We start from the raw sequence: 22,721 nt of genomic DNA on the forward strand, positions 1-22,721 counted from the left end.
GCGCTTCGCGGAAAATGTAAGGACCTTGAGGTGTTCAAAGGGTCCTTCTCTTGCCCTTTGCACGACCAGCCATAGATGGTGGTAGCAACAAGGTGCACCTTGATGCTTTTACAGAGGAAGCTTAGCTGGCAGTTCAGTCAGACCTACATCAGGAATGGAGCAGACTCCAGGTCCTTGGTCTTGCTGTAGTTTGAAACAACATCACTGCTGCAAACTTTCCAGTTCCGTTAATACGATATTCTGGCTAGAAAACAGCGAGTTAGAAATGTGTGCAAATGCCTCCTTTTTGTTAGGAAACAATTACACCTGCATGGATTTCCTAGACTTGTTTGACTAAAGTTTTCAGAGCGTTCCTAGTCTGGCTTTGCGGACCCTTTGGAATGCCCTATTTGTACACTTATTAACAAGCCTACAAAAACTTTGCCTTCAGCAGTGCTCTCTTGTGATCGAGGTAAGTAGCATGCAAGGTGCCACAGCGGAAATCGTAGACCTACTGGTAGGAAATCTTATCATAAGTGTCTCTTAAACTGTGCCACAGTTCCCAGCTTTTCTGTTTGTAGTGATTGGTTAAAATGAGGCAGATTCTAGCTATAGTTTGAGATATTAAATAACCTTACCCTTGTTTGCAGTGACTCTGAGCAGGAGCCCTGGTACGGAAGCCTATTTATTAGGAGCCGCGTATCCGGTTACAATCTTTATAATACAGTTGGCCAAAGCCCCAGCAGTGAGGACACTGCAGAGGACATTTGACTACTGACCTTATTAATACTCTGAGTCCTTGAATATTTCTGTTCTAGTTCTTAAAATGACTGTACTGTTTTGTGAGTAAATTGCTTGCCTTAGAAAGGACGTCGGTTACTGCTTTGGTTTCACAGGTCAGTTTGCAGCGGTTAGTATTTTGTTGTTAGAGGTGCGTAGCAGATGCTGCTGTTTAAAGATTTCCCAATAGATTGTCGTCTTTAGTATCCCTTTTCCTAAAACGAATAGGGAAAGAGTGAATTTTGAATTATATGGAAATGTGACATAGTGAAAATGCATCCGATATCCATTTCGAACTTACGGATAGATCTTTCTGCTACAGGTACACTACGTTATCCTATAGAGCGCCAGAAATGGTCAACCTCTATAGTGGCAAACTTATTACTACAAAAGCAGACATATGGGTATGTATAAAAACCGTTTATCATCGTACAACCAGACTGCAGCTTGCTTTCATTACCATAATGACAGGGTAACTTTCTGGCTGGGGCTAACCTAGTTTCCATAAGAGACTGGGCAGTTTTTGAATAAAGAGTTCCTCTGTTCGACGTCTCCGATGAGTTACTGCTGAGCAGGGTGGCTTGTGGATACAACACCCGTGCTTCTTTGCATGCTGCCTCCCGTGTGGTATTAATTTAGAGTTGTATGGAATTCCGGGGTTGAACAGTGCCAACCTGATTTCATGTCATAAGAGTTAAAACAGAAAAGTGAGAGTATTGTGACTTCTTGTGCCTGGGTTGGGTTGCAAGCGTGTGAAATCAAAGTTACCAGTCAGAATTTAGTAGAAAACTGCGAAAATAGACCTCCACCCAGGAGCAATAGAATGCTTATCCCGGACAGTGTAACACAGGTCTGAGTTGTCAAACCTGGCCAAAGACCAAGCTTTTGCACCGCGGTTTCTAACGATCGGTGCAATCTTGCCATGCTTTTCACGTTGAGAGTGAAATGCAACTGTGGTGTAATCCGTTACTGGCTATCCTGATCGAGGACGGAAGGCTTCCCTTTAGTTGGGATGGAGATGAAAAAAAGCCTACGCTGTTTGTAGTGTAATGGCAATTGAGCAAACGGGATGTGTTTACAATGCTAATTCAGAGCATGTTTGTGTGGTTTGTGAAGCCCTGAGCTAGGAAGTAACAAGGCAGAAGCGGCGTAAGGAGAGTTTTAATGTATTCCCAATAGCTCTGCGCCTCTATATACAAGAGGGAAGGGTGCTGGTGTGACGCCTGCTGGGAAGAGTCCTCTGTCCTCCCTGTGAGCTCAGCTCCCAGTCAGGAATGCAGCAGCTCCCGTGGGGCTTCCGCACCGCTGCGTTCAGCAGGAGGTTTGTAGAACTGGGCCCCGTACCAGTGCTGGGTTGCTCACTTGGTGTTTCAGACCCAGAGAGGGAAGGACACAGCTGTAACAGCATGAAAAGACTGTCAGGGCCTCAAAGGCAGCCAGGGGAGAACGTAGCATTCGCGCTCCTCCCTGTGATAACGTGGAAAGGCGGAGACCCAAAGGCTCGAACGGTGCTCTCCTTCCTGGCGTGGAAGGCATTCTGCTCTGGTGACCTGCCGAGTAGTTCCAAAGGAGCGTGTGGTGGTGTGCACAGTGGGGCCTCCACTTCAAGGACTGTTGCAGCGCTTGTCCTGCTTGTAACCTCCCTTTCCTCAAATCTCGTCAAGGTTATTTTAAACTAGAGCGCAATTTAATTGTGAAATCCTATGACAAAAGATATAAGCTGATGAGGAGTTGCCTAGGATTAGGAAATGTTTCCCCCTCTCCCCTCTGAGATGGTGGGAGTGTTTCATAATTATCCCTTTGTGCAAAAATTGTATTTTCTTTTGAAATGGTGGTGGTTCTTGCTGTCAAAAGCAGCACGGAAATAGATGGAAGGGTGATATAACCTAGCAGCCTGCAGACGTACCTGTGTATCTCCCTGGTACGTATTTATGACGGTTGAAATGTGGTTTGAATTTAAGCTTGAAAACCATTTTGATTTTCCTTTGTCAGAAGAAATGTAGTAAGGAATGATGGTTCCCATTTGTTTTTGCTATTACTTTGCTTTTTCCTGCCAGTATGTGGCGGGAACAGGCTTTGCCCATTTGATGGGAAGGGTTACACCGTGTGTGTGATGATGATGATACTCGCGCGATCCCCCAGATTCCAGTAGCTCAGCCCGGTGTCGGAGAGTTCTTCACGTGTTTATCTTCCCACAGAGCTCTGCCTGTTTTCAAGTCCATCACGGGCCTGATGTCAGGCGGGACCCCCATAGTAGAACAACCTAGAGCACTTTCCCTGTTATCTACGGTGGTATTGGAATTGTGCCCTTTCCTGCTTTGCTTCCGTTTATTAAATCCTTTGCTCTGTTCTCTCTCTTCAGGCCCTTGGCTGTTTACTGTACAAACTGTGTTACTTCACCTTGCCGTTTGGGGAGAGTCAGGTGGCGATCTGTGATGGCAATTTCACCATTCCAGATAATTCTCGGCACTCGCAAGACATGCACTGCCTCATCCGTGAGTGTCTCTGACAGCGGTATAATCTAATTTCGCAGAACTAAAAAAAAAAAAAAAAAAAAAAAATAGCAGCGGTGTTTTATTCTTATGTTCCCTGCTCCTACAGTAAAACAGTTAGGGTTCCTCCCTTTTTAAAAGACTCGCTTGCACATAGGGGTGGATAAAGTGAGCTTTTTAGTAGCTGAGGTGATGGCTCTTCGGAAGCAATGACCATGAAGAGGTTTCTATTTGGCTAGGCTGTAGTGGACTCTGTGGAAAGGCAGGAAAACAGACAACCATTTCGTTTGAGTCTACAGAAACTTGCACAATAAGCCTATTTATGCAGAAGCGTATTTCTTCAGTAATAAATCTGTTTGGATAAGGAACTGAAAAGAACCACAGTGACTTAGACTGGCGATAAGAATTCATCTTCTGTGCATTGAGAAACAGAACTGAAATTTATAAATAACCCACTGACTAGAGCGAATGTGTAATTAAGGGTACAATGCACTACTCTTGGCAAAACTGGGGCAGCTCTCTTACTTTCAGCACAGCATTTGATTTTATTTTTTTTCTTTTTCCTAGCCACAATCTTGACTAACACAGTTGGATGTGTTTGCAGAGCGGCCCGGTGTTTTCTTTGCTTCTGTGGTGGTATATGTGCAGCGGTATATGTGACTGGCCAGTCTTCCTGCCCCGCTGACACACCGGGGTTGGATCGAGCTCTTTTCCTGTGCGTTCACTGGGAAATGCACAAGTCGAAACCAACGCTATTCCCGGATGGGGCAGGCTGCATTTCCCCTCCTTGCCCTAGAACCTTTAATCGATAGCAGCTACAAATTGTTCATAGCTGTATTGGGAAATATCTCCTAGTCCCTCCTGACTGTCTGTTTCGGCCCTTTCTCTCTGACCCTGGCAATCAGCTCAGCCCTGCTGACCACCGGCTGGGTGCCTGGAAGGAGGCAGGGCACCCTGTTGGCATCTGATTGTCCCGGCTGTAACTCTGCCGCAGACGGGCTCGTGTGAGTCTGTCTGTTCTGTTGCTCTGATATGAGCGTCTCTGTCTTTTTTTTTTGAAGGGTATATGCTTGAGCCAGACCCTGATAAGAGACCTGATATTTATCAAGTCTCCTACTTTGCATTCAAATTGGCAAAGAAGGAATGCCCAGTCCAGAATGTCCAGGTGAGTGCGGCAAAGGAGGGAGCGGATGTAGGGCTTTGTGGGAGGAGGATGGTGGAGGGGGCGAAATTGCTGAATACTGGGCATCCTGCCTTATTCTGTTGGTGGTTCCCCAGTTCTGTAATTAGGAAGGTCTTTTTTTTGTTTGGGGTGGGGTCAGGAATCAGGGGTTTGTCTCATACCTGGTTTATTTCTGTCTGTCCCTGACTTACCTCCTCACCCAGTTACCAGGGTGAGGCCAAGCAAGAGACCTTGTGCGTGTGAAGAGGGAAAATTAGGCCATGCTTGTGAAACCGATTTGATTTCCAGGCACATTCATCATAGCGTGGGTAATTTGTGCTGCCGTTGGTTTTAAACATAGCGGTTTGGTTTCTGCCGTCTGGCTGGGACTAGCGAACTTTACGTTTGAACTGCATCAGAGCTTACACAAGCGTCTGCCCTTTCTTAGTGTTTCTTTATAGCCTTCAATTGAAAGATAGAGTTGACAAGTATTTTCTTACGGTGTTATGGACATCTGTGACATGACACTTTATTTTGTTATTTCCTGGTAAGGAGAAACCTTTTTTTTTTCCCACCCCCCTATGTTCGGGTGGTTATTTATGTTCTTTATGAAAAGGACATGGGTTTGCTACTATTATACCTGTATTTTTTATAGCAGTATTAGAAAGTATTGCTGCCGTTGTCCCCAGGTTGTCTTAAAAATACCCAGATTCTACTACGAAGATTTGTGTTCAGATTCCACATGTAGTAAATGGTGAAAAAGCTGAAGTGTGTTTCTTCCCCTGGTAAAGACACTCCCAAACTACCGTCTCCTCATGACATTGAGTGGTTTGTCCTGTGTCCGACGTGAAGAGTAATTGCTTTGGGGATCCCCCGGTTTCCCCATTTCATTGTGATGCTTTTGAAAGTTATTTCTGAAAATATTTCTTCCTCCCTTTAAAAATACAAAATTCGGTGTTTTTTGGGATCTGCAGAACTCTCCGATCCCCACTAAACTCCCAGACCCGGTTAAAGCAAGTGAAGCTGCTGCAAAGAAGAGTCAACCAAAGGCCAGGTAACCGCGTCTGCATTATGCTCAGCCCCCTCTCTTCTTGTTGTCTGTTGTCTCTCTGCTGTTTATTAGGAAAGGCGCTTGGTATATTTAGCTTGTGGGCTTATATTTACACATGGAGACAAGCACTGCGGTCCTGAGGCTTCTGTTTCAACGACATAAATAACCATTGATCCGAAAGACAGAAAATGCAGATATTAGGGGAAATTTTTCTGCAGGGGGAGGGTGTGTGACTTGGGCAATACTCAGCATGACTCAACAGCTAGGCTTTTTGTACTGAAGGCGCTGCTTGACAGCAGCACTTGAAGTTCATGCACTTGGATGAAATCTACTGTGTCATCCATCCGGAGGCAGTACCCGGAGTACCTGAGAGCAAAGTCAGGAGCAAGACTGCAGTGGGCCTGGAATTGGCCCAAAGAATGCGAGTCTGCTGAGAAACGGCACTGGGGACTGTCGCTGTTTGAGTTTCACCCGTGGCAGATGATAACCTGACACAGTAATTACTGTAGGAAATTGCTGTGATTTCGGCAAGAGCCCTGTAATTTCTTCAGGGGGAGGACACAGGAAAGCCCAAGCAGTCTCCGTCCGAAGAGCCCAGTTAGCGGGGAAACCACTGTACCGCTGTGTTTTTTTTCTCCTCTCCTGATGCTGCTTGCTCTTCTCGTGATACTGTAATGGAGACTTGTAAATTCTGTTGGACAAAACTTGTACCTTATTTTACTGCAAGGTGAGCAGTACAGCAGTGGACACTCCAAAACCTAGAGTTTTCTTCAGACTCTGAAATAGGGCATCTCTCCTCCTGCCTGTCAGTCCCAGGACTCTGCTTTGCTTGTTTTTATAATTGAGTGCAGTTACCCTCACGTAAGTAGAACAACTAGATACCTACCAAGCAAAGGTACCCACAGAAGGGCAGGTGCTTTCTGGCTTCCTGGCTCTCTTGCTGTGCATTTTTGGAGCTCAGTAAATATTGAGCAGAGGTCAGAAGAGATCCGATGGCCTGACTCTAGTGGAGATGTACTAAAGTTAAGGTACTTCTAAAGATGGCAACTTAGACAACGCTGCCCAAAGGTACCAGCTGCTCTTAAACCAGTTTATGTTCTTCATCTGCTCATCCACAGCTCTAAGTGGGTTTAAACAATATGCTGTACCAAACATTTGAATGAGTTGAGTGATTTTTACAAGTTCCAGCTGTCCAACAGGAGAACATGCCACAGTTGGCAAAAAAAGTCAAAATGATAGCATTGACTTAGTTGTTGTGGATACATCCGTTAAGTTTTACTGTGCTTGCAGTTTTCCGGAAAGAGTCAGCTTGTGTGTCTGGATGCCCACAAGTGTTTCACCTTCATCAGTCACATACCTCTAAAGTATTGGATGAGTTTTTTAAACCCTGCTGTGCGTTGGCGTGCACCAACTATCAGGCTATCAAAGAGCGTGCTCTTACCGCTCTTCGGTTTATTTCTCTACCTTATTTTGTAGGCTGACAGATCCCATCCCTACGACAGAAACTTCCATAGCACCCCGCCAGAGACCTAAAGCAGGGCAGACACAACCCAACCCTGGAATTTTACCCATTCAGCCAGCCCTGACGCCTAGGAAGAGACCCACCGCTCAAGCAGCCATTCAGCCACAAGGTGACACGATGTTCCCCGTGCAGTGCCTTCCTGCCAGGCACGGCGTACTGCAGGGCTGTGGTGCACGGTGATCTAACGGATCTGCATTATGGGTTTTTTTTTTTTACCTCCCAGTTGCAGGACCCGCTGCCCTGGGCAGTGGGCAGCCTTCGCTCCCTGCCAACGTCCCCCAGCAAAAAGCAGCCCCTCAACAGACTCCAGCACAGCCGCAAGCCAAGCAGGCGCCAGCTCCGCAGCAAGCCTCCCAGGCACAGCCCCAGGTCCCTTCTACTCAGCCCCAAGCGACGCCTCAGCATCAACAGCAGCTTTTCTTGAAGCAGCAGCTTCTGCAACAGCAGCAGCAGCAACAGGCTGCGTATTACCAGCAGCAGCAGCAGATGATGCAAGCCCAGCAGGTAGATAATGTGTGGCTGTGTTTGTTACGTGCTTCCTGTGCTAGAGGCCTGCAAGGCCATATCTTTGCATTTATGGCAAGTCCCCTGGTTTTTTGCGGGGGATAGGTGCAGTTTTTAGGCATTTTCCAGTGTATCTCCAGTTCTCTAGCAAGACTCTTTTTGGCTACGCAAGGCTGACGCTTCGATGTTTTCAGCTGTCAATGTGGAAGGCCTTGAGATAGTCAAGTACAAACAAAAAACAAGCAGTGCTGGGTTAAGATTTTACAGCTCCTGGTGTTTCAGGGTCTTGAGGTCAATGCTCAGCTGTTAAGCAGAGGGGTGCGATTTCTCTTCTGCTCTCTTTGTGATACAAGAAACCCGACGTGCCTTTTCAACGGTGAGATTCAGGTTTGGTTTTGTGGCAGACTGCGGTGATAGGGAGGCCTGTGAAAACATGACGTGTGAGACGGGGTGTGTCTAGATGACAGACTCACGTGCTTAACCGCGGTGTTTATAGCAGCGCAGATCTCTGCTAAAGCGTATTTAACAGGGGAAGCAAAGGGACAGTAAGTCTTCCTATCCTGGGGAAAGGTTTAGAATCGATAAAGGTGGAGAAATGAGTTTGGGATGTGGGACAGGCTGTGCTGTGGGAGCCCTGTATGGGCAGGCGGAACGCAGAAAGGATCTAACAGGAGACCAGAAGGCAGTTTTCCACCACGCCTTTGCAGATGGTCTCCAGGCCATCGTAGCCTGTTCCTGCTTTGCCACTTGCAGTGGCTGTGACCGTTCCTGAGGCTGCCCCGGAGTTCTGGTCGTGGTGCTCCAGTTCCCAGCTGCACAGCAAATGGCTCAACAACTGGTTTGTTTCCCAGTTCCCAGTGATGCAGCAAGGAGCGCCAGCGCAGCAGCAGCTGATGCAGAACTATTACCAGCAGCAACAGCAGCAGCAGCAGCAGATGATGGCCCAGCAGGCAGCAATGCAGCAGAAGACGGCGGTAGCAGCAGTTCAGCAAAAGCAGCAAACCCCAGCGCAGCCCCCCCAGGCCCAGCAAAGCGCGGCCCAGACAGCACAGCCACAGGAGCAAGCGGTAAGAGCCTTGCGGAAAGGAGTCAGGCAGCGGGATTTGGAGTTCTGGCAAGTGCTTTCCAGGTCCTGTATGCCTTTGTGCGGGGCAGCTGGCTTTTCAGAGCCACAGAGCCCAGGTAATAGGTGCTCTAGGGCCTGCTGGCCCCTAGCGCGTTAATACTGAGTCACAGGTGTCAGCACTAACCTTGCTGCATCAGAGCCATGTGCAATTGTTTGGACTGCTTTTTCTAACGAGTTGCTGTACTCTAGAGTTGTGCTCCCTAGAAAAAAAGATGAGCAGATGATGAGTAGAAAGCAGAAAGATAAAAGTAGCTGCTTAATGCAGCTTCTCTCTATCCCTCGCCCGTCACGCTGCCTTAGGAGGTGTGTGATAAACTGTTAAAAAACTATTTGTACCAATCACATCAGGATGGGCACCAGGAAATGGAACTAGTTCATGTTGCTGCTTGTTTGGAAAACTTCCACCTTGTATTCATGGCTCTGATGCAGAGGAAGGTCCAAGCAGCGTTCCTAGTTGTTTCTGGTGTCGGGATAACTTTTTTCTTTAATGAATACTATGGAAAGGAAACTTCTCAAACATAAAATAAATAAATAAATTACTAAGCATCTGAACGTGTGTCCAAACTAAATGCTCTTTACTTAATGGAAAACGTGGCTGTCTGCAACAGGGAAATAGCCAGCTGTCCGCAGTGTGAAAGGCAGGGGGGCTGTGCCAGTGGGCAGGATCCCAGGTCTCAAAGTTTCGCTGCAGTACGTGTGGGAAGAAGCTGTGCCCTTGACTTTTGTTCCTGCACAATCCCATCCGCTCTCGCTTGGTTTTGGGAGCGCAAAGGCATGTCCCTGACTCTCGTTGCGTGTTGGAAAGCAAGCATGTGCAGGCATCAGGCAGGAGGACGCTGCCCTTTATTTTCCTGTACCGGGTCGCACGTGTGCGAAGCAAACAGTATCTGGTAATAAAGCACTTCAGGTACGCAATATTTGCATCCAGCTGAGGGTCAATTTGTGTTTACTCGTTCATGAGTTGCCAGTCATTCAGGACCTAATTCATCTCGCGAGCGTGCTTACTTTGAAGTGACATCAGGAATTAATTTGACTAATAATCTCCGTAAGCCAGTGACCTGTGCAATGCCGGGGAGGCGTTGTTTGCTTTATTCTATATTAATTTTCAGGACTAAGCTGGTTGTTAGGGGAGGTGACAGGCTTGGAAATGGTGTGTTCCTGGTCTTGTTCTTGATTTGCTGAATGACCTGGCGCAAGTCGGTTTATTGGAATTGGTGGGAGATCATCGGTACATGCAGACAGGTCTTGGATGGTGCCCGTTGTTACCCTGTTCCTTTTGCAAGAGAAAAGCCTGAAACCTAGTGTTGAAGTGCATCTCTAAAGAGCTTTGCTGTGATTTACCAGTACAAAAACAGTCTTAATTTTATTAAATCAGCTGGATTGAAAATTAGCCTTATCCCCCCAGAAGGCTGATCGTAACAGATGTGTCTGGACACTTTTCCGCTCCTGTAGCAGTCAGGAGGGAAAAAGCAGTCGCTGGCTCCTTTAAAAAAAATGATAGTGAGACATGGTCTCTGCGGAACAGAGTCTCTGAGCAGAAGATACCAAGCCAGGACCTGTCAAAACCTTTCATCTCGCAAGATTTCGGCTTAATAAGCTCTGCATTCATTCCTGTGGAGGGTTTCGGCACTGCCCTTTTATTTCTCAGCACCAAATGTACTGTTCCGCAGTGACCTATATAGCGAGATGTAAGGTGGATGCATCAGGAGCAGTCAGGTCAGCTTGCTTCTCAGCTGCAATGAATTAGTCTGCCTGAAAATGCCAGATGAAAAGCAAGACAGCGAACCACTTGTTTGCCTTGCCCCGCTGTAGTTAAGCACCACACTGGGGATGTGACTCTCTTCTCATTGCTCTCTCAGGTCTTTCCAAGTCTTTTATCTGCGTTCCGTAGTTGAAAATGGCCTGGGATGATACGGGGTGGGGAACAGGGAGCCTAGTGCCCAGGCAGTGGAGGTGACGTGCACAGCTCTCTGCTCTTTGCATACTGGTTTTTCTGCTTTAAATCCAAACGCGATAATCTCCCTGACAGACGGATTTTGCAGAATCACATAATGGGAGGTGATGCTGCTGTTTGTCACTACAAAACAGTATTTCAAACATTTATGGGTTTGGGAGTTTAACAGAGGACTGAGGTAATGGAAAAAAAAGGTTAGTTTTGAGGAAACCCCTGAAGTTTCCAAAGGATTTGTAGCTGGGCTATCTTGGTTTATGCCTAAACGGAATGTGCCTGTTTTCTCCTCCTTATTTTAATGACAAATGTTGTTCCTCTGGTGCTTTTTGGTTTTTTTGGGTTTTTTTTTTTGGCATAAAAGCTCCTTGCACAGAAGACCTGTACTCCTTTAGGGATTTGACCCCAACCACACATCATCTGCTGGAGGAAGTGCTGCGCTTCCCCTTACCCCCACTCCGTGTGTTCATATGACAAGACTCCTGTACGCTATGATATGGTTTCTTTTTTTTTTTACCTCTGCCCTGGATCTCGGCCTCTTTACCCATGGGCAAGTTTCTGAGACCAGCTAGCCTTTAATGGCAAGCGCTAATAGGGGCTTGGCCTCCAGAGCTGCACCATGGAAAGGGGAGAAAGTCTCCGCTTGTGCGTTTGTACTAATCCTGAAATACAGCGAATTCCCCCTGCCCCCAATTCTTTTGTTTGTGTGTTGGGTTTTTTTTTTCCCGCCTCTAGACTGTTGCCCGTCCATGACTTGCAGGTCAGATCCTCCAGCACGTAGCGGTTTTTTCATTGTGACTGTTGTTCATGAACAAGGACATCCCATTTCACTTTCTCTCCTAGGTGCAGGCACAAATGAGGCAACAGCAAAAACCTCAAACCACTCCCCCCACAGCAATGCAAGGGCAGAAGCTGGGCTCTCTCACCCCTCCGTCCTCCCCCAAGACGCAGCGTGCAGGACACAGGAGGATTCTGAGCGATGTGACCCACAGTGCAGTTTTTGGGGTTCCAGCCAGCAAGTCTACCCAGCTCCTGCAGGCAGCTGCTGCTGAAGCCAGTCTCAACAAGTCCAAGTAGGTGGCTGCTCACTTGGTGTCAAAGAGTGTAGAGGGAGGAGGGGGTAGATGAGGCTCTTTGGAGAGGTCCTAGGCAAATCTCTTGAGATGAAGGTGGGCAGCAAACTCTGTGAGGTCTAAATGAGAGTCTTTCCCTTCCCAAGCCCACAGTTTAGGGCTTGGCAGAAAGTTGCTGAAAAACTTCTGCAAGGGCAGAAGTCCTCCTGAGTGCTTCCATGCTCCCCAAAAGCTAAACAAACAGGACCTTCCTCTGGATTACGGCAGCGAGCATCGTTTCAGCTGTTCTGCCAGTAGCCCTGGTGCATGCTTCATGCTTGCCGCTTAGCATCCGCGCTTTCCCCAGGAGTACTTGCTAGGTCACTTTCACAGTGCCTACAGGCAGGAAGCCTCCACGTGGGCATTGCAGAAGATTGTTTCAAATAGGATATTTATGTTGCTTCTTTTAATCCTGACACCAGGATGCTCAACCAGATGATGGGTAGGTAAGGTCCCAGCTTTCTGGTCATGCAAGTACAAGAACTTGTGCTGAGTGTTTTAAGTAGGAAATAATTATAATGCAGTAGCTTGGACCAGCTCTTAGTGCTGGCCAGAGGATTTCAGATGGGTTATTAATGACTCTTGTTTGGTTGGGGTGATCACATCCAGATCTGCTTCCACCACACCCTCGGGTTCCCCAAGGACCTCACAGCAGAATGTCTATAACCCGCCTGATGTCTCCACGTGGAATCCCTTTGACGACGATAACTTCTCCAAGCTGACAGCTGAGGAGCTGCTGAACAAGGACTTTGCAAAGCTAGGTGACGGTAGGTGCAAGGAGATGGTTTAATGCCAGCCTGCTCTCAAAACGGAAAATGGCATGGAATGATGATGCTTTCGGTCAGATGCTGTTGGGGTGCTCCCATGTTATCATGGTCCTCTGTGCCTGTTAAGAGCTAAATCCCTCCAGTTTCCCTTCTTAGTCCCCGTCCTCTTCGCTGAGCAATTGCAATTAAACGAGCATGACCCTCAAAGGTACTAACTGCTTTTAAAGTGGCCTCGATTAGTTGGTTGTAGAAGCTACAGTTTAAACTCTGCTTCCTCTGCAAGTTATGATTTGCAGGAAGGGTCTTAAGTCACATACTGAACTAGTGTCCTAAAAATCTAGGTAAGTAAGCAACCTTCAGAATGGAAGTTTTTCCCCCTAAATCTGTGTCTGGCGTTTCAGGGAAAGCTCCAGAAAAGATGAGCAGTTCCACAGAGAACTTGATTCCAGGTTTCCAGCCAGCTTCATCTGCAGCCCAGGCAGATGCATTCGGTGGCTCTTCCTTCACTGCTGGATCAGGTGAGTTCGTGAACGCATCTGAGAGGGCAATACCCTGGTCAGCACTGCAGAAAAATGGCAACTCCTTGTCGTAGCCTCTTTAAAAGGAAGGTAAAACTGATGTAAATTGAGTTGCCCCTTGGCACTGAGAACTGTAGGATAGGGTTGGCCCTTGAGTAAAAAAGGGAAGTACTCGTCACAGTTGGGTAGTAGAGACAGGAGGCGCTGTCTATAGGCAAAGGTGAGGCTTTTGGTGAGGGAAGAAACTAAATGAGCCCCTTAAGGTCACAAGAAAGCTTCTTAACATGTTGAAGTTCCATGCAGCTCCTAATTAGAAGTAAAATATGTAGCTTGCAATAAGGGAATTGGACTTAGAGACATTGGTCAGACATGCTGGAGGATATTCCTTACCTGCAGTTGTTAGGCTGTATGAAGGAGGAGGGGAGCAAGGATAAGAATGTCTCCGCCACTGAATGAGGAGAACAGCAGAGACAGGAGAGAGCAGGGAAAATCTCAGGGAAGAGCACAGTTTGGGTCATAACTGACATGTTAAATGGTGAAGGCAAGAAGTTTTGCCAGGAGTCCTTGGCTGGTCTAAGAAGCTTTTCTGCTGAGGCCTCTGTGTGTGTGATCTTGTCTGATGTCTCCTTTGGTGCTTGGCTACCAAGGTTTTGCCGTGAGCAGCCCCATCTATGCTGAAAAAACTCAGTGAGTGCTGCTGCTTGTCTCTAGTTCTTCAGCATCAGTTCTCACTGAACGCAGCAAAGACCTCCCATGCCCAGTATCGGAAAACTGCTTCCAGGAGCCCTAAACGCAAGTGATCCTCTCCCCCATCTTATGCAGCCATTGTTACTGGGGACAAATGCGACCGTTTGATGCTTCCTCACTGAAGCACACCAACCCTTGGTGAGAGGAGAGAGACTGAAGAATCCTTTGTGGGGCAAGAAGTGACAAATCCATTTATGCTTATTTCTATTTATAAAAAGAGATTTAGAGGAGCTTATAACTGAGCTTGGTATTGTTGGCTCTTAGCTGAGAATTGAGGAGTTGGAGTCCATGATGCGAGAGTGCTCTAGGGGGTTTCTTTCTGAGTTTGTCCAGCTGTTCAGTGCCCTGTGAACAGTTGATGATGTTCCATCAGCCTTTGTGGAGTAATGTTGAGTAGCAGCAGCTCCAGATTCAGCTGTAATGTACTTTCTGCGAAGCCCAGAAGCATCTGCATGTTCTGGGCTTTCTGGAGACCGTAGCACGTTTGATTCTTTTCGTAGTTGTCTTTAAAATGTGCCCCTTGACTCTCCTGTCCCGTGGTTTGGCAGAGGAAGGTTTCTTGGGAATTCAGCGCTGGCACTGGGCTGGGCGTTTGTAGACCTTCTCTTTTTCTTTGCCCGTAGATATGAGCCTGCCTAAGCCTGTCTGATGCAGGATACCTTTTATTTCAAAGAGGCCCGACGCTGGGGCCGGCCTGCTGCGTGCCCTTTGTCGAGGCGTTTCACCTTTTGTGCCAGTGTAAAGTGAGACAATAGTACTTCCCTTTCGTGGAACATTTTGAGATCTGTGGGTTAAATTGTGTTGGAGAGCTACATGGTAATAGTTGTGGTTTTTCTCTTTTTCACTAGGAACACAAACGTGGTCCGAGTGTTTGTGTGTGTTCTGGTCAGGCCCTAGCTTGGACTCCGTAATATCGAGCTGTGCTCCTCCTGAGATTTCGCTCGATGCTTTCTGCTTTTCTCTCTGCTCCTTCTCACTCTGCCTTTTCTCTTCCTGGTTACCAGCTGAAAAAACAAAAGACATTCTGAGTCTGGACGCTAGCCCTCCTCTCCTGACTGTGCCTGATCCTTTCACTCCTCTCGCATTATCCGACACGCCAGGTAACCGGAACCGTGTTTGTGGAGGGGGGCAGATTCTTGTTTGTTTTGTACTCTTAATCTTCCAGTTCTAGTTCTAAGCACACCTGAAATGGTGCTGGGTGCTGACAAGCTCCGCTGAACTGAGCGGTAGCGATGATGTGCAGCGCTTTCTGCCATTGAATATCTGCTCGGTGGCAGGAGCGGTGCTGAGCGCAAGAGCGCTTCGTTTTGATGGCAGGCCCTGGGGTTATCGTATTGCTTCTAATGCCAACGATGTTGGTGTCTTTAAAGGTTCAGCGTTCAAAGCCAAAATAATCACTGGGTAATTACCTGTTCTGATGACCTAAGCCATTTTCAAATTGGTCTCCAACTTTGAAACTGTAGTTTTATTATTGTTAAAATATTTCTTTCCCCTAAGAGTCAGTGTTTCTTTGGCTTCCAGGGTCTATCGCAAATGCGTGCTCCACGTGAAGCACAAGTTAATGCGTAACCTTTTCTGATTTGGCAGAATTTCCTAGTGCAGTTGGTAGCTATTTCCATTTACTTTGCAGTACTACTTAAAAGTCTTTCCTGTGTGCGCATTTCTGACTGCAGCAGCCAACACTTTTTAGCACGAGATTATGTAAGTGCTTAGGAGCTTATTTGCAAATCGGTGGGATTTGGAATATGGTAATGATTTTGCCTTCAAGTTTCTCTAAGGCCTCTGGCAAATGTGTGTCACAAGTCTCTTCTTGTCAGATAGCCCCAGAGGACAAGTGCTTGTTACAGCTCTTGCCCTTGTCCTCAGCTTGAGTTGCGGATCACTGGTGGTTTGGTGGTGGAGGACCCAAGCTTCATAACGTTGTGCTTGTAAAGACGGCATCTCTCCATGGAACGCTAAGTGATTCAGGGAAAAAAAGTTATCTATTTTTTTTCCATAACTGAGTGGAACTTGCTTTCTTCTGGTTGATGCTCAAAGAGCACAAGAAATATGTTTTGGTTCAAAAGGGATTTTACTCATAAATGCTGCAGTTCAAGAAAAGCAGAATTTACGGGCTTTCCTCCCCTGTGTGAGCATGTGCCAGGACCTGCCCTGCCCAGCTATAATTTGAAAAGAACCCACAGAAGGCAGATGGCTGCACGTTTTTCTTCCCCTCACAAAAGCTATTGGAAGGGTTGGTTTTCTTGACTTGAAGTCTGTCAGCCTGGACGACTATTTAGTTCTCTGCCAGTGTGCTCGAGGCATACAGTTGCACACCAAGACGGTTGTTTCCCTTATTGCCCACTGCATTTTGATACAGCACAACCGTAAGAAGCATCTTGGTCTACCTTGACTTAAGCAAGGCATTTGACACGGTCTCCCACAGCATCCTCATAGGGAAGCTTAGGAAGAGTGGGCTAGATGGATGGACAGTACGGTGGATAGAGAACTGGTTGAAAGACAGAGCTCAGAGGGTCGTGATTAGGGGCACAGAGTCTAGTTGGAGGTTGGTGATGAGTGGTGTTCCCCAGGGGTCAGTACTGGGTCCAGTCCTCTTCGATATATTCATCAATGACCTGGATGAAGGGACAGAGTGCACCCTCAGCAGGTTTGCTGGTGACACAAAGCTGGGTGGGGTGGCTGACACCCCAGAAGGCTGTGCCTCCATCCAGAGAGACCTGGACAGGCTGGAGATCTGGGCGGAGAGAAACCTTATGGAATTCAACAAGGGCAAGTGTAGGGTGCTGCCCCTGGGGAGGAATAACCCCCCGCACCAGGACAGGTTGGGGGTGACCTGCTGGAGAGCAGCTCTGTGGAGAGGGACCTGGGAGTCCTGGGGGACAACGGGATGACCATGAGCCAGCGATGGGCCCTGGTGGCCAAGAAGGCCAATGGCATCCTGGGGGCATCAGGAAGAGTGTGGCCAGCAGGTGGAGGGAGGTCATCCTCCCCCTCTGCTCTGCCCTGCCCTGGGGAGGCCCCATCTGGAGCAATGGGTCGAGTTCTGGGCTCCCCGGTTCCAGAAGGACAAGGAACGGCTGGAGAGGGGACAGCAAAGGGCCACCAAGATGATGAGGGGACTGGAACATCTCTCTGATGGGGAAAGGCTGAGGGATTTGGGGCTCTTCAGTCTCGAAAAAAGACGACTGAGCGGGGATCTTATCAGCGCTTATAAATACTTCAAGGGGGGGTGTCAGGAGGATGGGGCCAGGCTCTTCTCAGTGGTGCCCAGGAAGAGGACAAGGGGTAACGGGCACAAACTTGACCGTGGGAAGTTCCATCTCAAGATGAGGAGGAACTTCTTTGCTGTGAGGGTGGCAGAGCCCTGGCACAGGCTGCCCAGAGAGGTGGGGGAGTCTCCGTCTCTGGAGACATCCCAACCCCGCCTGGAGGCGTCCCTGTGCCACCTGCTCTGGGTGACCCTGCTCTGGCCGGGGGTTGGACGGGGTGATCTCCAGAGGTCCCTTCCCACCCTATGATTCTACGATCAGTCGCAGCCTTAGCTGTGGGAGATCTGAAATTCTTTATAGTACAGAAACCACTGTGGAGAAATTGCCTTTCAGCTCTGCCCTTGGGTGCAAATTATCGGAGCAGCAGTTGTCTGGACTCTTTGTGGTGCCAGGTTGCTCATCTCACAAATCTGGCCCTGACCGGTTGCGTATCTTTGCAGGCAGGTGCTAAACCTTCTTTTCGCTAATCCCCCCGCCTGCGTGTGCCTGGTCCTGTTGAGTTCAGTAGATCCCCTTCCATGGGGGCAAAGGCGGGGGCAAGGGCGTGCAGGAGATGGGGCTTTGTTGTCTTTGCCGGAACCTGCAGGAAGCCATCTCTCATTTAGTGTTTTGTTGGGGTTTTTTTTACATAAAATTTTTCAAGGACCAGAGATACAGACTTGTCCTTAGCTTTGAAGACTGAGAGGGGTTGTTTGTGCTTGTCAATTCAACAGAAAAGATGAAAGTCCTGGATTTGGACTCAGCTTTTCAATCGGTCCGTCGGTCATGTGAACAGTCATCTTTGTTCTTCTGTGTCCGCAGAAACATCCCCACCGAGCTCTTGGACGTGAGGGATGTGCCAACTCGCACGTGAAAGGTGTTTTTTTAGGTGTGCCCCTTGGGTCAGTAGCGCTGGGATTGACTTTAGTCTCTTAGCGTATCAGCGTCTCCAGTTGCGCGTGTCCAAGCTGCTGTGGTTTTGTGCAGAAGCAGCTGAATTTCTTTGAATGGTTGCTAAATACTTGCTTTCTGCTTGGAATATTTTTATTTCTGGGAAAACCTCGATGGTGAATCTCATTGCTCTGAAAAGATTTTGTCTGTCTTTTTATAGACTAGGAGCATGCGTAGCCCTTTCCGGAGTAAAAGCGTGAGCCTTAACCTCTTGGTTACAAGAGCAGTGTTGTTCGGGAAGGCTTTCAGTACAGGCATAAGCGCGGCTTTGATTTGGTATTTTCCCTGTTTGTTGTACAGAGCCAGTTTTGTCAGCGCTCTGAACCTGAGGCAGCTGAGGGTCTGGCCGGGAGCTCAGCTGCTTTTTTTGCTTAAGCCACAAACTCGCTCCTTGTGCTGGCACCCGAGGGCGCAGGCGCCATCGCTTGAGTGTTGGCCAGAGACCTCCTTGGGCTTTCCCACCTTTCCCCCGCATGCTTAGAAGGACAGACGAGCCTTTCTGTCACAGGTTCCTGAGAAACAAATAAATGATGCTTAACGCATGACAAACAGCAGCAGGGTGCCTCCCCAGACAGCGGAAATCCGTTCAAATGGAGGATCGCGCTGCCGTGGAGCTACAGCCAACGGATGTGGCTCGAAGTCGGACTGCTCGCTCGTAGGTTTACATCATGCTTTTGGTTCTGTGCAGTCAGTTAAACGTGAATGGCGAAGGCAAACCTTGGGCAGCAAGTTCTAGCAGACTACCCTGTTGCCGTGGATCGTGGTGTTGGAGATGCTCAATATCTTAGAGGAGGTTGTTTTTTCATTTACTGTGGGTAACAAGCTTCTCGGTATGTGCTTCTAGAGAATAGGAAAGGTAGCACGCTATAGATGGTGGAAGTACCATCTCTGGACAATAATCAAGTGGAAGTAGAATGATGTTCAGTATATTCCTCCTTCTCCAACGTGTAATGTCTGCAATTCTTAATGGAATTGTAACTAGTAAGAGGAGCTGGCAAGAGGGATGTAAAGAATATGGCAAAACATCTGTTAAAATAAGGGAGAATTAAATATTCATGCTGAAAACATTTTTTTCCTTGTGCATGTGTAGGAAAGTAAGCCAAGTTCTTCTTAATAAGCTTATTGCAGGCTTCACTGCTGATTAATCATGATGGAGTGTTTGATCAGAATAGTAATTTTTCTGCTACGTGTGGCTACTTAATGTCTATCGGCATGAATTTAGCTCATACAAGCATGGGAGGCTAAATTTTGCTCAGGGTATTCTGGAGACCTGAAATTAAACTGAGTTCTGGAGCTTCAAGGCAGATTCTTCCCTTTGTCATTGAGGCGTCGCTCCATGAATAGTCCCAAGCGTAGAGGTTTTATGCCCGTTACGTACAGTAGGTTTTGTTTCTTTTGACTTCATTTCTCTTGGCATGAATGGACTTTGGACTCAATCCTGAAAACCTGCTTTGTGGAAGTATTTAATTAGAAGTTTGACCCAGAGCATGTGAATACTTCTGCTTTTGCCCATGTCCCTTATTAATCGCTGAAGTTGAAATGCTTAAGTGCTGTCTTGACATGGTTACCTGCGCTCTCCAGACACCCAGGAAAGGTTTTCGATATATTCTCTTTTCTCTAGGCACATCTGCTCAGACAAACAAGTTTTTGAGTAAGTGAAGGGTGGACCCAGTGAAATGCCCTCTGAGATGCTGCCAAAAATATTCCTTTCCAGTTGCTTGAGGGCTGGTTTGTTTGAGGTGGGAGCAAGAAGTTTCCTCCTTGTTCTAGTTCCAGATAAATGTTCGTCTCCCAGGTACCCTGGGCTATTGGCAGTCCTGCCGTGTTCTTTCCTCCCTGCAGAAGAGGAGAGAGATGAGGTGGTGGGTGCGGGTCCTTGGCAGCAGAGCAAGCAAGGAGAAGTTGTTGAGCAGCAGCGCTGAGGTGTGAGGGCCGAGAAGGAGAAGCTCCGCTCCTCCCTGTCGCTGCATGGAGGGCGGACTCCCCCGGGCTGTGGATTGCACCGCGCTGATTCACGTGCCGGCTGTGTCCGTGCGTGTGTAGGGTGGTGGTGCTGGTGGCCTCTCTGCATCAGTACCGAGTACAATGCTGTCTCTGCGCAAAGAGTCAATCACTTTTTTTTTTTACCCTATTTCAAAAGCGAGGGGATCGCTCCTTGCGAATTTACACAACCATTTACTCCCTGCGATAATTCAGCGTCTTAGCTGCAGCTGAGACACAAACGTGTCTTTAGTGTAGCTATCTGTTTGAAGAACAGCAACGCCAGGCAGCCTCTGTGACATCGTCTTGGCCATGACAGAAAGTGAGATAAGAGAAATTCCATGGCTGGCACAGCTAAGTAAACATGCAGACGTAGCTGGGGAAGGAAACGCAGGCCAAGGCAGGATGCCTGTGCCATCTGGGCACGCACTGGATTCTCATTTTTGATGAAAAGGCAAATGGCATTGCTTATTCAAGAGTCATTGTCACGTTGGAGTTCTCCAAAGCTTTTAAATAGCACTTTAAGGACTATTTTTGCCTTTTTGTTTCCTTCAAATACCGACGGACCGATGTGTTTTTACATTAGCGTGAGAGGATGCTTATCAGGGCTAAGGAAGTAGATATCATGCAGTGCAATTTCAAAACAAAATGCATCCACGCCCTTGGCCTGTTCCTCGAGCTAGCTATAAAAAAAAATGTGTGGCCCTGGTAACCACTCCTGCTCAAAACATAGTTGGCTTCAAAAATAGGAATTTTGAGCAAAACTGGGTTTTTTCTCTTTGTGTTCTGGCGCGTGGCCTTCAGGAACTGGGTTTCCAAGCTTTCTCTGCAGGGTGCTAAAGCAGCGGTGGGAGCCGGAGGTGAGTTTTAGGCTATTGCAGCATTTGGAAGAACTGGAAATGGGAAGGAATCGTGACGCGTTGAGATCAGACTGCTGAAGCTGGCCGTTTCTAGCCGTTGGAAACACGAGCTGGGACTTGAATCATTGACATCCCTGTCAAAACACACAAGTTCAGCTGCTTTAACAGGGCCACTGTGGCAAATGTAGGAGGGCGCTCTCACTTTTTGGCACAAAATGCTTAATGAAATGTTTTTAATCGGCATAATTCTCTCCACCCCAGGCCCTTAAATTCTGAGAAGATAACGTATGCCCACCTGTGTCAGGGTGTTTATAACAACTGTAACAGGGGAACCGTATTTCTAATAAGAACTAATTTTACTACCAAGATGACACATCGAGACACAGTAGCTGCAGACACGCACAAACGCATACTGATGTGTACTAATGATTTGAGTTTACATCTTGAGTTGGGAAAATGCAGAAGGGGAACTACTCACCTGTAACTTGATGAATTAATCGCCGGAGTATTAACTGAGAGCCACAGTGTGGTGTTTTGATGATTTGGAGCAACAAAGCCATTGGACCACTGGAATCCCAGTTAAATGAGAGTAAATAGTACCTAGCGTTGTTGCCATCTGGGTTTTGAATTTGATCCGAAGGGGTATTATTTGACAAATATTTGAGATCTTGAAAGTTAAACTCAAATTGTTTGAATTTGATCTCTTAAGGAGCCACTGTTAAATGTCCTACCGTTCCCCACGGTGTTAACAGTGTCATGTGCGGGTGTATTTAAAGCATGCCCATTGCTATCTTTTTTTCTTCTCTTTGCGCTGCGTAAGAAACACTTCCATTTGACAGAAACTCCGTTAGGAAAACGGAAGTCCAGTGCCTTCCCTTGATTAGCCAAAAGTCCTCTGTTGCTGAATAATGCGCAGGGCTTCCTTTAATCTTTAAAATTGATTGATTAATAGGCAGAAATCTTCCTGAGTGACTAATCTATACCTTCCTTGGTAATTTGCCCTCCCACTCGCAGCATACTTGACTTGGCAGGATTTTTACAACCTTGTCTTTCTTTCTCAGTTGACATCCGAAGAAAAGAACTCTGCTGTGTGCTCTATTGAATTGTCTTTCTTTTTGCTATTCCTCCGCAGTACATGAGTGAGTAACGTTCTTACTGTGTGCGGTGCCTGGCTGGTGGACTTCTTTGGCTTTGAGATGTTGCACCTTGGTTGTTCAGCGTGTTACCAACCTGTGACAGATTTTTGCCCTCTGTTCCTTTTTTAACTCGCGAGTTTCTCGGGAATCTTTTTATTCTTTCTAATAGCCTGCTCCAACTAAAACCCCATTTGCCTCCCTTCTCTCTTGATTTATATTTTCATAATCCAAGTCCTTCTTAAAATGCTTTCTGCATATACTTTGTCGCTTAACCAGTGTATCGTATCACCAAGTACAAGTGCAGCATGCCAACTTGTCGTCTGCGGCAGGGGGGGTGCTGCAGACGCAAAGTCTGTGCAAATTGACTAATCGTAAACCTCAAAAATCAGATTTGTGCATGTGTTAGAAAAGAAGGGATCTGAAGAAAAAGGTCAATATTTTCTCATTGGATTGTCCAAAGCCGTGCTCCTCAACCTGCGCATGATTGATCTTGCTTTCTTGTCCTAGGATATAAATCCATAGTTAATTCTGTTGATGGTAAATGCCATTGCTTCCTTCTATGTTGGTGCAAAGGCTCTCGCTTTCCTTCCCAGAGGAAGGGATTTGTTTTTTCCGTCTCTGAAGCTGCCAACATCTGCCATTTGGGGATGCCTCTGAGAGCTGTTAGCTGTGGGCTCCTGCTTTGCTTTTTCTGCAACGTGTTTTGCTCACTCTGATAGGAAACAATCAATAATTTCTTACTGCAAGGAACTGGGATCTTTAGGAAGAATGTGAAACCTTTTCCTAAAGGCTGCACTATGTGGCTGGGCTTTAGCTCTGGAAAGGGTTGATTGGGCAC

The 22,721-nt window shown here is 47.3% G+C and overlaps 1 protein-coding gene across 5 annotated transcripts in view; it reads left to right on the forward strand.

Annotated features, from left to right (window-relative positions):
- AAK1 (AP2 associated kinase 1) overlaps nt 1-22,721 on the forward strand; it is an 84,297-nt gene that overhangs the window by 39,143 nt on the left and 22,433 nt on the right. For 3 of the 5 annotated variants that reach the window (XM_074563698.1, XM_074563700.1, XM_074563701.1), the window contains exons 7-17: nt 1,082-1,163; nt 3,122-3,254; nt 4,313-4,416; nt 5,388-5,467; nt 6,941-7,095; nt 7,210-7,490; nt 8,342-8,557; nt 11,408-11,637; nt 12,286-12,443; nt 12,845-12,961; nt 14,713-14,808. In XM_074563698.1, the coding sequence (XP_074419799.1) occupies nt 1,082-1,163; nt 3,122-3,254; nt 4,313-4,416; nt 5,388-5,467; nt 6,941-7,095; nt 7,210-7,490; nt 8,342-8,557; nt 11,408-11,637; nt 12,286-12,443; nt 12,845-12,961; nt 14,713-14,808 (1,652 nt within the window). The remainder of the gene's footprint in view (nt 1-1,081; nt 1,164-3,121; nt 3,255-4,312; nt 4,417-5,387; nt 5,468-6,940; nt 7,096-7,209; nt 7,491-8,341; nt 8,558-11,407; nt 11,638-12,285; nt 12,444-12,844; nt 12,962-14,712; nt 14,809-22,721) is intronic. The other 2 variants (XM_074563699.1, XM_074563702.1) reach the window with 1 other exon arrangement.

Source organism: Larus michahellis, chromosome 20, assembly GCF_964199755.1.
Source record: "Larus michahellis chromosome 20, bLarMic1.1, whole genome shotgun sequence".
NCBI classification, from domain to species: domain Eukaryota; kingdom Metazoa; phylum Chordata; class Aves; order Charadriiformes; family Laridae; genus Larus; species Larus michahellis.